Source organism: Colossoma macropomum, unplaced genomic scaffold, assembly GCF_904425465.1.
Source record: "Colossoma macropomum unplaced genomic scaffold, Colossoma_macropomum, whole genome shotgun sequence".
NCBI classification, from domain to species: Eukaryota; Metazoa; Chordata; class Actinopteri; order Characiformes; family Serrasalmidae; genus Colossoma; species Colossoma macropomum.
The window spans coordinates 1,068,327-1,085,192 of NW_023494787.1; the positions used below are offsets into that span (position 1 = coordinate 1,068,327).

The window sequence follows — 16,866 nt, forward strand, 5'->3', positions numbered from 1 at the left end:
TCATGTCTTAGGGATGAGGCTTTGAACACTGAAAAGTGCAAGGGCAAAGCATGTTCTATTTTTGAAATCTGAGGATTAAACATTTCCAGACAGCATTTATAAAAGCATAATCATACATCTCAATTTTAGTTTAACAGAGAATTATTTAACAAAAATGCTGTTACCTGCAAGTCCTATTAGAAATTGAAGGAATATTTTCCTGGCAATAGAGAATGGCAAATACTCCATTGAGGAAGTGGACTGATTGACTCAAATATTTTAAAAATGGAAGAAATAAACACTATTCACCTCAACATTAAAGCTGAAGCAATACTGTAGAATGTTAAACATTAACTAAATTATTAAGGTATTAATCACAGCTTCTTTATGTGAAAACTGTAAATATCACATATTAGCTAACATAATTGTATGGGATTACTCCACTGCTGCGGATGTGGAATGTTTAAGTATTTCACCCAATCTAGTCTTCATTAAAAGAACTGTAACCACAAAAATATGTAATATAAAGGAAACCGAACACCATAATGTTAAAAGTGCAAATGCACCTTGAATTTTACATAAAGAAAACTGTAACATCAGACTCCAATCGTAATTTCACTAGACTACAGAAAAAAAGACCCACTAATCCAGAGATGAAATAAAACTTCATAGAGAAGATTTTACTCATGATGAGGAACCTCTATGTGCTGTTAGATGTTGACAAATAGTCAAAACATATTCTGATGCTGAAAGATAAGTGAGAAATAATGCACTGCTTTCTGTATGAAAAGTTTTCTGTCCATATATAATAATCATGATTTTTTCATACACACAAATTCCCTTAATCCTATTCCAAGTCTCCTGTAGTTTCAATCCATATATAATAGGATTCATTAGAGGAGGGATGACCCAATTTTGAATTGACATGATCACTGATAAAAAATGTGAAAAATAATGAGAAAAACAGAAAAACACTGTTTGAAAAACAGGAAACCTCTCATAACATACAGATTTTAAATCTAAAAAAAAATATAGGATGTCTCTTTCCTACTGATTTTCTTGATCCTAGTCAAAATCTGCAAAGATGTGCATCTTTCTCTTCCAAATCAGTCTCTTAATCCTCTTTGATATCTCCTGCAGTTTTAGCCCATATACAATAGGATTGAGTAGAGGAGAGATTACCATATTTTCAACTGACATTATCACAGCAAATATATGAGGTACATTTCCTTCAAATCTGGTGTTAATCACTTCAAAACATGCAGTAACAGAGAAACAGGTGAAAACAAAAATGTGTGGGAAGCAGGTCTGTAGAGCTTTTCTTCTGAAATCTTTTGAATTCTTTACACAGACTTCAATTATTCGAATATATGAGTAGATAACAAACATCATAGGTGGACAGACAGCAATGGGTAAAACAGAGAGCCCATATAAATTCACAACAGTTATGTCTCCGCAACTTAATTTAGCAACTGAGTGAGCATTACAGTATATTCTGTTTAATTTAAATTTACACAGCTGTCGGTATGTTAGTATTATGGATATGCCCATTTCACAGGAAGGCACAAACCAACAGACAAATAAGAGCTTTTTAACAGTGGACATTTTTACCAGAGTTGCATATTGTAATGGTTTACATATGGACACATATCTGTCATAGGCCATAGCTGCTAACAGTGTGAACTCTGATCCTCCATTTGTATAAATCCAAAAGGCCTGAAACAGACAGGCTCCATGAGAGATAACTTGCCTTTCAGACAGAAAATCACTCAGTAATTTAGGATATAAGGCAGCTGTTCCAACGAGAGAATTGCAAAGTAAAGCAGCAATGAATATGTACATCGGCTCATGGAGACGTTTGTTTGTGTAAATGACAGAAATGACAACAACATTACAAAAAATTATCAGTATGAAAACTGATAAAGTAATTACAAAGTAAACATATCTATATTTCTCCAACTCAACATGCCCTTCCAAAGATAAATATGTAACATTAGTAGAATAATCCATGAATTTTTATAAAGTAGCCTAAAAGTGTCCAAAACAGGTTAGTCAGTGTAATCTGGTTGTGCTCACACCAGTGTTTCTGTGTGTTCAGTCAGGCATCATAAGAGTAAAGATACTGGGCACAGTGAAGGTCCTGTATCTGTACAGTCTGTGATGAGGACAAAAGCTTTGTGTGTCTATATTTATATATTCTCTACTGAACAGATACATATTCCATAGTGGTTCCCTGAATAATTTGCTGCAGCTTACCTCTGTTACTGCTATAACAATGAATTCAATTTGAATATATTTACATTAGTATATTAAGTAATATGGTATATTAAGTAATATGTTACATTAAATATAGAAATCTGTTTCTGTAAATTTGTGATAGCTGGTAAAGTGATTACTTATACAACTGAATCTAGCAGATCAATAGTGTCAAAGCACAGATTTGTTGTTAAGTGCATTTAGTTCAGATCAGATCATTATTCATTTTTAGCATGGTTCTTGATTGTGTTTTGTTGATTGTCTTTTGGTGTGACTTCATTTTAGCATTTGATAAATTGGTGTTTTACAGCTGTTTTGTTCTTTGTTAACTTTCTGTTAACTGTAAATAAGATTAGTAATTAAGGTTGGAGGCAGTCGGGGGCTGGAGGTTAGGGAACCAGCCTTGTGATCAGAAGGTTGCCGGTTCGATCTGAGCTGACAGTATGTGACTGAGGTGCCCTTGAGCAAGACACCTAACCCCCAACTGCTCCTCGGGCACCATGGATAGAGCTGCCCACCACTCCTGGCAAGTGTGCTCACTGCCCCCTAGTGTGTGTCTTCACTAGTGTGTATGTGGTGTTTCACTGCATGGATGTGTTAGATTAGGAGGTGAAATTTCCCCATTGTGGGACTAATAAGGGTCATTAATCTGAATCTAATCCAGTTACCAAGTTCTTGTCTTGGTCTTTTTTAGGCATATGTCGTCACACAATTCCTACCATTTGTGCAGGTTCATAACATGCAGTGGGTGGGTTAGTATATATTTTAACATATCTAACAGTTTCCATAGAAGGTAGCTTCTCTACAAAGACAAGGGAATCTACCTGCAAGAGTCCATCAGAGAGGGAGTCTACCCCCAAGAACACACCAAGAGGGTGTCTATCTGCTGAAGTCCATCCTGTTCATCAATCTTTTCTATTTCTATGTATGTTTAATCTTTTCTACCATGCACTTGGCATCATGGCAATGATTCTTCTATTACACCAAATTAGACTTCACACAGGGATGCAATCCCACTCTTCCAGAGTTTCTCAGCAAACTCAACAAAGAACTTAAGTCAATTATTCTCTTACTTCCTTAGAAAAGGGCTTCTTTGAATTTGCTTGTTGTCCTCAAAGTCCAGAACTACTCCACCACTTCACATGCATATGAACTTGAGTGAGATCCCATTCTTAATCCATAGGGTTTAATATGATGTCGGCAACCCTTAGCAGCTATAACAGCTTCAATTCTTCTGAGAAGGCTTTACACAAAGGTAAGGAGTGTGTTTTTGGGAATTTTTGACCATTCTTCCAGAAGCGCATTTGTGAAGTCAGACACTGACATTGGACGAGAAGGCCAGGCTTGCAGTCCCCGCTCTAGTTCATCCTAAAGGTGTTCTATCGGTTGAGGTCAGTCAAGTTCTTCTACACCAAACTCGCTCATCCATGCCTTTATGGACCTTGCTTTGTGCACTGGTGTGCAGTTATCTTTCCGGCAGCGCCAGGCGACGGCTGCAGCTGGCTAGCGCTCCTGCTACGTGCAACTTTTTGTTTATATTTCTGTTTTATTTGTTTGTCTACTGAACTGTCTGTACAAGATGTGCAGACCTAGCATCGTCTACGACAGAGAAACGCTGCTAGAGATCGGTAAGCGCTGTAAGAATGCTACCATCAGCCTACCTTTTGTTAATCCCATGCTGGCCATTGTTCGATCCGGCGCACCGTGGTTGAACACGTCCACACGGCCGACCGGAAGACGCAGGCGACGGGCATGTGGACGCCAGCAGAAGCGGGGGAGAAGAGCCGGGGTCCAAGTCAGGCTAGCGAAGCTAGCTAGGATACCACTCCCCACACTGCTGCTCGCAAACGTCTGATCGCTGGAGAACAAACTGGACGAACTGAAACTCTGGCTCACTACAGATCGCCAAACCAGGAACTGCTGTGTTCTCATTTTCACGGAATCCTGGCTTCATGGCGGCATACCGGACTCAGCCATCACGCTACAGGGGCTAACAGTTCACCGCGCAGACCGCACAGCAGCCTCACTCAAAACAAAGGGTGGCGGACTGTGTGTGTTTGTAAACAACCGGTGGTGCACCAACTCAGCCGTAGTCGAGCGGTTCTGCTCTCCAGATCTAGAATTCGCTCTTCTGCGTTGCAGACCTCATTATCTCCCACGTGAGTTCAGCGTTATCCTCATCTGGGCTGTTCACATACCACCGCAAGCTGATGCTAAGCTAGCGCTAGCCAGGCTAGCTAATGCTATCAGCGCGCAGCAGTCCCGGCATCCCGAGGCAGCGCTCATCATCGCGGGTTATTTCAATCAGACTGATCTGAGAACAGTCTGCCCCAGGCTCCATCAGCACGTCTCCTGCTCAACACGAGGTGAAAACACTTTGGACCATGTTTACTCAAATGTTCAGAGTGGATACCAATCCATTCCTCTGCCTCCGTTTGGAAAAAGTGATCACATTTCACTTTTCCTGAAACCAACCTATCAGCAGCTTCTGAAACGGGTTAAATCCAGCGTGAGAACTGTCCGTATATGGCCAGAAGGCGCGGAGTCAGCTCTGCAGGACTGCTTTGAGTGTACTGTCTGGGATGTGTTTAAAGCAGCAGCCACCAGGGACTCTCTTGTTGATGTTAATGAATATGCATCATCTGTCACTGGGTTCATCAAGAAGTGTGTGGATGATGTGACTGAAACAAAGCAAATTCGCACACTTCCAAACCAAAAGCCATGGATGAACAGTGACGTCCGAGGTCTGCTGAAAGCTCGAGATGCAGCTTTTAAATCTGGCAACAGTGAAGAACTCAAAGTTGCCAGACACAACCTGAAGGCTGGCATCAGAGCTGCTAAACGCACCTACAGCACACAAATTGCAGCCTACTTCAACGTCAACTCGGACCCCAGGCGAATGTGGCAAGGAATCCAAGCTGTTACTGACTACAAGAGTCAAACTAACAGCTCTCCATGCACAGACGCATCCCTTCCCGCTGAACTCAACACCTTTTTTGCCCGCTTTGAGGACACTGCTCTGGAGCATCCAACCACCATTGCCCTGCCCTCCACCACCACAGATGTGCCACTAACCCTGGCTACAGAAGAGGTGTGGAGAGCACTGTCGCGGGTTCCTACCTGGAAGGCAGCTGGTCCAGACGGTATCCCAGGCAGAGTAATAAAAGCGTGTGCCAACCAACTCGCGACACCCTTCACAGACATTTATAATGTCCACTGGCGCAGTCCATCGTCCCTGCCGGCTTTAAAACAACAACCATTGTCCCCATTCCAAAGAAAACCAACATCTCCTGCCTGAATGACTACCGTCCCATCGCTCTCACACCCCTAGTGATGAAGTGTTTTGAGAGGCTGATCCTCCATCACATAAAGAACAGCCTCCCGAGCACCCTAGACCCACACCAGTTTGCATACCGGGCAAACAGATCTACGGACGATGCTGTCGCCTTGGCAATGCACACCGCACTCAACCATCTGGAGGGAACAAACACATACGTCAGAATGCTGTTTGTTGACTTCAGCTCCGCTTTCAACACCATCATCCCATCCAGACTGGTCTCCAAGCTCAACATCCTTGGAATAACTAACTCCCTCTGCAACTGGATCATGGACTTCCTCACTGGCAGACCACAGTCTGTCAGAATGGGTGACCACACCTCCCCCACCCTCACACTCAGCACCGGATGCCCACAAGGCTGCGTACTCTCACCCCTGCTCTTCACCCTGTACACCCAAGACTGCTCTGCCAAGCACAGCACCAACACCATCATCAAGTTTGCTGACGTCACTACAGTCATCGGCAACATCACCAACGATGATGAGGGAGCATACAGGGAAGAAGTGAAGCTCCTCGCTGTATGGTGCACTGCCAACAACCTCTCCCTCAATGTCAGCAAAACCAAGGAGCTGATTGTTGACTTCAGGCGGGGGAGCAGAGTGCATGCACCGCTGAGCATCGAGGGGACGACGGTGGAGAGAGTGAGCAGCTTCAAGTTCCTCGGGGTCCACATTTCTGAGGATCTCACCTGGTCACTGAACACATCCCACATCATCAGGAAAGCACAGCAACGGCTCCACTTCCTCCGACGGCTGAAGAGAGTCAACCTGCCACAACAGCTTCTCTGCAACTTCTACAGATCCACTGTGGAGAGCATTCTGAGCAGCTGCATCACAGTCTGGTATGGCAGTGCCACTGCTGCTGAACACAAGGCCCTGCAGAGAGTGGTGAAAACTGCCCAGCGCATCACCGCGGCTGCCCTCCCACCCATGCAGGACCTTTACAGCAAGAGATGTCTGAGGAAGGTCCTCTGCATCTCCTCCGACCCCACACACCCCAGCCACCCGCTGTTCCAGCCTCTGCCATCTGGAAGGAGGTACAGGAACATCAGAGCCAGAACCACCAGACTCAGAAACAGCTTTTTCCCCCATGCTGTTAAACTGGTGTCACCAGCTACACTACCCTCAACCTGAACTCATACAGACTGACCTCTGTTCACACTACTTCACACCAACCTCAACCTGATTAACGGACTGACCTCTGTCCTCCCCCTACTATCCCTCAGATCGCCACCAGCTCAGAGACTGTATGCACCATGCACTTTAACCCATAGTTTGTTGCTCCCTGCCCTCTACATACCCTATTGCACCTACTGTTATATTAACAGTGTTAAAGTACCAGCACACATACTGCAGTGTATATACTTGTATTTATTTTCTGTATTTATTGTTCTATGTCCCTGCACTATGTCCTGTCTTGCACTATGTCGTCTGTAATTGCACTGGAGATCTAGCCTAAAAGTGTTTCGTTGTACTGTACAACCCTGTTTCAGTATAATGACAATAAAGTTGAATTGAATTATGTTGGAACAGGAAGGGGCCGTCCCCAAACTGTTTCCACAAAGTTGGGAGCCTGAAATTGTCCAAAATCTCTTGGTGCTGAAGCATTAAAAGTTCCTTGCATTCAACGCTTTGCATTGCGAATGGTGATGTAAGGCTTGGATGCAGCTGCTCCGCCATGGGAACTCATTCCATGAAGCTCTCTATGCACTGTTCTTGAGCTGATCTGAAGGCCACATGAAGTTTGGAGGTCTGTAGCGATTGACTCTGCAGAAAGTTGGCGACCTCTGCACACTATGTGCCTCAGCATCCACTGACCCCGCTCTGTCATTTTACGTGCCCTACCACTTCGTGGCTGAGTTGCTGTCATTCCCAATCACTTGACCACTGACAGTTGACTGTGGAATATTTAGTAGTGAGGAAATTTCACGACTGGACGTCATCCTACTGCATCCTATCATGGTGCCAGGGAAGTGCTTAAATATTGAACAAATTGCTCTTTATTGAACACATCGGCAGAAAGGACACACAAGTGAAATTCACTGGGAGATCACCTCTAGCCACACAGTTCATCCTGACAGTGATGACAAATGAGTTCAGCAACGATTCAATCACAGATTTAAGAATAGTAGAATTTCAGATAACAGAATCTAGGGTGCACGGAATTACAGCTGTCGGTATGCTAGTATTATTGATATGCCCATTTCACAGGAAGGCACAAACCAACAGAAAAATAAGATCTTTTTGACAGTGGACATTTTACAAGAGCTGCAGATTGTAATGGTTTACATATGGACAAATATCTGTCATAGGCCATAGCTGGTAACAGTGCGAACTCTGACACAAAATATGTATAAATCCAAAACGCCTGAAACAGACAGGCTCCATGAGAGATAACTTGTTTTTCAGAAAATCACTCAGTAATTTAGGATAAAAGGCAGCTGTTCCAAAGAGAGAATTGCAAAGTAAAGCAGCAATGAATATGTACATCGGCTCATGGAGACATTTATTTGTGTAAGTGACAGAAATGACAGCAGCATTACAACAAATGATCAGAATGAGAACTGATAAAGTAATTACAAAGTAAATGTATCTATATTTCTCCAACTCCACATGCCCTTCCAAAGATAAATATGTAACATCAGTAGAATAATCCATTAACATTAATCAAGTTGCCCGAAAATGTCTAAAACAAGTCAGTGTAATCAGACTTTGCTCACACTATTATTTTTTGTATTCAGTTACGCATCATAAACTGCATTAGAGTGAAGATACTGAGTATAGTGAAGGTACTGTAGCTGTACAGGCTGTGGTGATGACGTGACAGAAAGCACCAGCAAACTGGTAAAAAACAAAAGATTAGGCTTTAATATCAAAGGGTTTGACAAGAACCGTGGTCAGTAAACAGGTGTGGGTCAGATCCAACAGCAAAAAGTTACAAGAATGCAACCATAACCAGGGCAACCAAAGACAAAAGGGAAAAAACAGAAATACAGAAAAACAGTCCAAATGTGAAAAAGGCAATCACAGAAACACAAGAGAACAGCTTGGTAGCTCTACAGGAGAAGCAATACCTCGTAATCTGGCTAAGCTAAAGCCTGGGCTTTTAAACTAAACTAAACAAGTTATATGACATGGAGCACAGGTGAAAGGACTCAATACTCAGGAGAACTAGAGCGGTGATAGATTGAATGAGGAAGTTCTGTCACATGATCTCCCAAGGGGTTCTGGGAGATGAGAGTCCTTGTTAGAGTCAAGGCCAGAAGGATGTGTGACAGTACCCCCCAAAGAGTCCGGGATGGCCAAGGGACAAGGCCGACTGCGACAACAACCCCCTACACCACTGGAGGATCAACAGGGAACAAGACCAGAGCTGCCATGTTGCTGGACTGAAGATTAACTTCAACGACGGCCAGGAACTGATCTGAGACAAGCCCTCCTTGGGCGACCTCAAGGATGAGGAGCGGGCTTTTCCAGGTGCAGAGTGTGAAAGTCCGCAATCAGTCCAGGATCGAGAATGTTCCCGGCAGGCACCCAGCCCTGCTCCTCTGGGCCATATCCCTCCCAGTCGGTGAGATACTGCAGCTGGCTGCCACACCTCCTGGAGTCCAGCAACCGTTGCACAACATAGACTGGGGTCCCTTCAGTTTCCTCTGGAGGGGGTGGTATGCCCACTGGCAAAAGCTCATCAAACGGACTTGAGACAAGAGGTTTGAGCAAGGAAACATGAAAAGATTGTGAAACACGGTAACAAGGAGACATGTCAAGTTTATAGCTAACATCATTGATTCTCTCAATAACCTTAAAGGGGCCAATGTATTTTGGATTAAGTTTCCTACTTTCCTCAGCAAACCTGAAGTCCCGATTCGACAGCCATACTCGGTCACCAGGCTGGTAGAAGGGGCTGTCACTTCGGTTGTGATCTGCTTGTTGCTTGTTCCATCGAAGAGCAGTCTCAATACACTGATGGGTCTCCTCCAAAACTCTTTCACTCTGTTGCATAAATTCATCTACCGCAGGGACACTAGAGGTAAATCCTGTCCATGGTGTTATAGGCATTTTATAGTCCAGGACACATTGAAATGGGGATAGGCCTGTGGCTGAACTAATCAAGGAATTTTGTGCCATCTCTGCCCATACCAGATAACGTGACCAGTCACTAGGGTTATTGTGGCAGAATAGTCTCAGAAACTTTCCCAGTTCTTGGTTGGCTCACTCACACTGGCCATTAGACTGTGGGTGATAACCTGATGTTACCTGATCTACATATTTAAAGAAAGCGGTTCACACCTGTGACGTGAATTTGGGGCCTCGGTTGGATGTCTTCTGGGATACGAAAAATCCAAAAACACATTATTCATTAAAGCCTCTGCTGTTTGGAATGTGGTAGGGGTAACAGGAAAAGGAAGAAACCTGACACTGCGAGAAAATCTGGAAATCAACTGGAAATCAACTGTTGAGTTTCACCTGGGTGACCAGAAGTAAGGGATGCATGAGTCCATGTAATAAGCTGGTCCCTAAACTGGAGTGGAACATAAAGCTTACCTGAAGGACACTGCGGGGGAACTTCCTGGTTCACAAGGGCCCTCTATTTTCTCATCTAGATCCCTTCTAATGGAAGAAATATTAATATGTGGAGGCAAGATGTTCTCAGGTTCTGGTGTGGTTTCAGTGTCATCTGGTCTCTGATGGCTTCTTGAAAGTGCATCTGCTTTAGTATTACATGATCCAGGCAATAAACAAACTTCAACTTTGTTGAAACAAAATCTAGAAAAGAATAATGACCAGCTGGCTTGATGTGAGTTAAGATGTTTAGTACTACGGAGATACTCAAGATTTTTCTGATCAATGAAAACAGTGAACTGGTGATTAGCTCCCTCTAACCAATGCCTCCTTTCTTCGAAGGCTAACCTAACTGCAAGAAGCTCGCAGTCACAGATACCATAATTGCGTTTTGCTGGCGTAAGCTTATGGGAGAAGAAAGCAATCGGATGTAACTTAACCAGATCTTTGAGATAGTACTGCACCTACTCCTGTCTCAGATGCGTAAACCTCCACTGTGAAGGGTTCAGAAGGGTGAGAATGTTTGAGCGCAGTGGCAGATATAAAAGACTCCTTAAAGGAGTTAAAAGCACACAACACAGTTTACGGGGAGAGCCCTTTAAGAGGACAGTCAGGGGAGCTGCAATACTAATAAAGTTGTGGATGAATCTTCTGTAAAAATTAGCAAAACCCAGAAAACGTTTAAGTTCCTTGAGAGAATTGGGTTGGGGCCAGTTTACAAGAGCTTCCACCGTGTGGTCCTCTATAACAACACCGTTTTGACTGATCACATAGCCTAGAAAAGACACCGTTTGCTTGTGAAATTCACATTTCTTACACTGAACGTACAAGCTGTTGTCCAGAAGTCTCTGAAGTACCGAACAAACCTGTTGTATGTGAGTCTCTAAGTCAGGAGAGTAAATTAGAATAACGTCGATGTAGGCGATAACAAACTGACCTATCATGTCCCTAAATACATCATTAACAAAGGCCTGAAACACAGAGGGCATTAGATAAACCAAAAGGTTTATTTAAACAAGGTACTCATAGTGCCCCCTAGCGGTAACAAATGCAGTCTTCCGCTCATCTTCCTCATGGATTTTTACCAAATTATATGCACTACGCAAGTCTAATTTAGTGAAATGCTGGTCTCCTCTAAGCTGTTCTAAATCCACGGGAATGAGTGGGAGAGGATATGGGTATTTCTTAATGACTTGATATAAGGCTTGGTAATCTATGCAAGGGTGAACCGTCCTTCTTTTAACAAAGAAAAATCCTGAAGCAGCTGGTGACGTCTAATAATAAGGTCTAATAAGTCCCTGCTCCAATGCTTCTTGTATGTAAGTGTTCATAGGCTGTTCTTCCTCTCGAGTCAAGGGATAAATTCTTAATTTAGGAAGGCTAGCATTTTCTATGAGATCAAAAGTGCAGTCATAAGGGCGGTGTGGTGGCAATTTGGTGGCTTTTTTTTTTTTACTGTACACCTCCTAGAGATAAGAATTTTCAGCGGGGATACTACTAATTGTCTCTGTATTAGAACTTTCGATAGATGTAGAGCTGACTTGAGTTGATGGAGAAATGAGACAATGTTGGTGACAGTACTCATACCAGGAAGTAAGCGAGCGTCTGATAGGGAGGTCTAATAACAATGAAAATTCTGATGATTCTAGTAATAGGAAGGATAGTTGTTGATTATGGAGAGCACTGGTACCCATCCTAACAAGTTCAGTTTTCTAAATGATGACACCAAGACCCACAGGCTCTCCATCTAGTGCCGCTACATGTAGAGGTACTTCCAAGGGCGTCACCCGAATTTGCAGTTGTGTCACCAATCTTGAGTGAATGAAGTTTCCTTCTGCTTTGGAATCAATCAGGGCTGAAACAACAGAGGGATGTTGGAAGTAAATTGTCACAGGTATAAGAAAACATTTAGAAACCAACCCCTTTGTGGGAATACTCACCACATTCCAGGGGTCGGTGGCAACTGTCTAGGTGAGCGTGCCTGACACTCGCTTAGAATATGTTCTGCACTGCCACAGTAGAAACACAGTCCTTCATTCCAACAATGATTCCTCTCCTTGGCAGATAAACAGGATGAATCACATTGCATGGGTTCTTCTAGCTCTTGATTAACTAGGAGTAATACTGCCGATGATCTCTCTTCTCTTGGTTACTGAGTGCTGACAGTCTCGAGTCAGCTGATCTAGACAAATCGCTAGACTAATGAGTTCATCTAGCTTCAGTTTGTCATCTCTGCTCGCAAGCTCCATAAGAATTTCTGGAGTCCTTTACGAATCATGACCAATAAAGCTGGCTCATTCCATCCACTCCCAGCAGCTAAAGTACAGAATTCTAGGAAGTACTCTGCTACCGTATGATTCCCTTGATATAGTTTCATCAAAACCAGGTTGCCCTGGTTATGGTTGCATTCTTGTAACTTTTTGCTGTTGGATCTGACCCACACCTGTTTACTGACCACGGTTCTTGTCAAACCCTTTGATATTAAGGAAGTTCTGTCACATGATCTCCCAAGGGGTTCTGGGAGATGAAGTCCTTGTTAGAGTTAAGACCAGAAGGATGTATGAAAGGTGAGGACAACAGCTTTGTGTGTCTACATTTATATATTCTCTACTGGACAGATACAGATTCCTTAGTGGTTTACTGACTGATTTACTAATTGGTAAGTCTGCCTCTCTTACTGTTGTAGCATTTGTGTCTCCACAGATTAAAAAAAATAATTTCGAATAATGTTTTATTAATATCATGTAATTACAGGAATAAAATATCAACCTAGTCCCCTCAATCTGTAATAAAAGGTTCAGAGAATGTTGTACAGTCAAAAGTTGTGCACGGCGGTGATCAGCATCGTCTAAGCACACAGATTTGTTAAATACATTTATTTCAGTTCAGATCAATATTTATTTATAGATTGCTTATTGGCAGATCTTTTGTTTTATCATTTTAGCATCTGGTTGATGTTTAGCATCTGAAGTTGATGTTTAAGTGCAGTTTTTTTGTTCTTTCTGAAGTAAATGTTCTATTAACTGTAGTGAAGGTAAGTTTACAACTGTACCCTTGGTCTTGGTGAGGTATGAGTTCACCTAGTTCTTCTCATTAGTGCACGATGATTACAACCAGTGGGTGGGATCAAAATATCACTTTCAAACTACATATCAGCTTCCACAAAGGGGTAAATACTATGTGTTGTTCTATTTGTATGTTCTAGATGTTCTGTTCATTTATTGGAAATTTGAAATCTTCCAGCCCCTCTCAGCAACGTCATCAAAGAACCTAAATCCTTTCTTGTCTCATTTCTTAGTAGAGAGTCCCTTTGATCTTGCTTGGTGATGATCTCCAGAATGACCCCACCATGACCTTGGTCCAGATCACCTCACTTCCCATGACCTTACTCAAGCAACACTAAATAATACAAATAACATGCATACACAACTTAAACTAAGAGATAACAACATAAACAACAAATAGTCCCTTTTCAGGAGAGCTCCTCAGCAGTGATCACCCTTAGTCCTTTGGGGCCGAGTGGTGCTTGTCCTGGCCCTTTTATTCTCACCACTGCACACCACGCCAATGATGCTGTCTCAAATTCCGCTGGTGCACACTGGGGCTTCGCCTCCGCTGCTGGTGACTGACCTGAGCTGAATAATGATCACCTTCCAGCTGTGTAATGTGCATTGATAGGGGCATTGGTTGCAGCAGATACTGGTGTGCTCAGGGTGGTGAGTGTGATGAGCCATCTGTAATTCATGCTGCACTTGACCCACTGTCACTGAACCTTCTCCGTCAACCTGCAGGACTAGGCTCCCAGCACCGCCTGGCACAGTGTCTTCCCTTTTGCAATGCTGACTCACCAACTGCTCCACTCAACCATCTTTTGTTCTGGCAGTGTTTTTAAGAAATTAAACATTCCATTTTATTGCCCTTGATGTCACCCCAATCAATGTTCAAATTGCACCAAAGGGGTCTCATTCGTTTGTGCTGTGTTTGCGCCATTAAAAAAAGCATTTGAGCTGTTTTAATTGTCCAGTTATAAAGCCATAAAGGTTGGACAAGTGACATCATGCAGGCCCCCATCAATGTCCAAATGGGTCTCATTCGTTGTGTACAAATCTGTTGTGTTCTTGGTGGTTTCAGTAAATTTTTGTTGATATTTGTTGAGCATTTTAACAAGTCACACATTAGCATGAGCTCACATGATACACTGAAAGACCAACATGAATGTTTTTATTCCTTAAACTAAGTGTAACCTCACAAAACCTTTGATTTGTTTTGAAAATGCAGCACAAACGAATAGTAGCATTTTTATTCCATTTCTAACCACATGGGGGCAGCTTTACAGAGGTCCATTGTGCCTTGCTGTGTTGACTCTGCCACCTAGCTTCCTCATGCCAGCCCCATTGTCTTGGACTTCCCGTGCCTGTTCAAGCATTCAGTCTTTCCGTGCTGTCAAGCTTCACCAGGTCTCTACCCCATGGTGCCTGGAATTGTTGTCTCCATTGACACGGTCTCCCACCAGGCTGTGCTGTTTTGCTTGTTTTTCTTGGATGTCTTTACTTCTGTCAATTATAAAAATAAAAACAAAAATAAATAAATAAATAAATAAATAAGTTCCAGAATTGAGTCCTTTATCACCATCATACCCATATGGACAAAATGAATGTATGTATCAAATTTATTTTTGCAATGTATAAACACTGTATTTATTAAATATAATTTTAAAATCCATTTAAATGTATTATTCAAATGTATTTAATTAACATATTTTGCAATGTATGAAAATAGCCAACGACAAATGTATTTGTTAAGTATGTCTTTCAAAATGCATTATTTGTATTTGTTGTATTTTTAAAATTGTATGTAGCTTTAATAGAGATTACAGCTATAAGTGCATTATACAGGATTTGATCAATATATTTACAGTATATTTATATTTGTATGGAACTTAAGGCAGTATATTCTGAAATACATTTTAGCATTTGGAATGTATTTTGGCATGGATTGCAATGTACTTGACATGCTTTCAAATATATATATATATATATATATATATATATATATATATATATATATATATATATATATATATATATATATATATATATATTTTATGTGTGTGTGTGTGTGTGTGTGTTTGTCTACATTTTTTCCATATGTTTAGTAGCAATAATTATACTGTATTCAGTTCTTTAACCAGACTGAAATTCAGGTAAAATGTTGTATCAAGTAAAAACTGTTTTATCTGCAAGTTCACCACCTGGGATTCAAGATCTTAGCCAATATTGTGTAAGTAAACCTTTGGGCCTGCTGGTGGGGCCCTGGCCTTTTAAGGGGTTGAAATGCATGACTATGGTAGCTTTGTCTTTTATTATTTCCACAGAGCCAAACAGATTATGCTCAGGGAGACTTCAAGCAACATGTGCACCTGACAAGGATTTAATTTGTTTCCAAAATTCTGTTTAGGTTCTCTAAGTTAACTAATTTAGGATGAAACTCTGGATTTAATAATCACTGAAGTGAACTCGCTCCCTACCCTTCAAAACATAGTCCAAATTTCTGAAGCAAATTAGCTGCAATACACTGTCAGGAAATCAGGCATTATCCCTACTGTGGATCCTAAAATGTATTAATGGGAGTATGTTAATTTGAAATAGATAGGAAAACTGAGTGAAGGTCGTATCAAAAATATGTCTTCTCTTTCCAAATGATTTTCTTGATGCTTTTAAAAATCTCCACAAGTATCAGTCCACATATAATCATCATCATGATTTTTTCATACACAGAAAAAAAATTAATCTGCAAAGATGTGTTTGTTTCTCTTCCAAATAATTAGCTTAATCCTACTCCAAATCCTATAATAGGATTCATTAGAGGAGGGATGACCAAATTTTCAATTGACATTATCACAGATCATATTTGAGGTACGTTTCCTTCAAATCTGGTGTTGATCACTTCAAAACATGCAGTAACAGAGAAAGTGGTTAAAGTGAAAAGGTGTGGGAAGCAGGTCTGTAGAGCTTTTCTTCTGAAATCTTCTGAATTCCTTAAACAGACTTCAATTATTCTAACATATGAGCAGATAACGAACATCTCAGTTGGACAGACAACAACGGTCAAAGCAAACAGTCCATATGAATTCACAACAGTTGTATCTCCACAACTTAATTTAGCAATTGAGTAGTTATTACAGTATATCCTGTTTAATTTAAATTTACACAGCTGTCGGTATGTTAGTATTATTGATATGCCGATTTCACAGGAAGGCACAAACCAACAGAAAAATAAGAGCTTTTTGACGGTGGACATTTTTACAAGATTTGGGTATTGTAATGGTTTACATATGGACACATATCTGTCATAGGCCATAGCTGTGTGAACTCTGATGCTCCATTTGTATAAATCCAAAACGCCTGAATCATACAAGCTTCACGAGAGATAACCTGTGTTTCAGACAGAAAATCACTCAGTAATTTAGGATAAAAAAGCAGCTGTTCCAACCAGAGCATTGCAAAGTAAAGCAGTGATGAATATGTACATCGGCACATAGAGACTTTCGTTTGTGTAAATGACATAAATGACAACTGCATTACAAAAAATTATCAGTATATAAACTATGAGAGAAATTACAAAGTAATATATATATATATATATATACACACACACACACACACACACACACACACACACACACATTTCTTCAACTCCACATGCCCTTCCAAAGATAAATATGTGACATTA

At 41.5% G+C, this 16,866-nt stretch overlaps 1 protein-coding gene across 1 annotated transcript; it reads right to left on the reverse strand.

The window, feature by feature from the left end:
- Positions 1 to 1,044: 1,044 nt before the first annotated feature.
- On the reverse strand, positions 1,045 to 1,989 carry LOC118806246 (olfactory receptor 6N2-like). Its single transcript, XM_036567721.1, has one exon. The coding sequence runs from the start codon at positions 1,987 to 1,989 to the stop codon at positions 1,045 to 1,047; it is 945 nt and encodes a 314-aa protein (XP_036423614.1).
- Positions 1,990 to 16,866: the final 14,877 nt, after the last annotated feature.

Excerpts from the sequence above, each read along its gene's own strand:
- LOC118806246 (XM_036567721.1), bottom strand. The coding sequence starts at position 1,989 with ATGGATTATTCTACTAATGTTACATATTTATCTTTGGAAGGGCATGTT.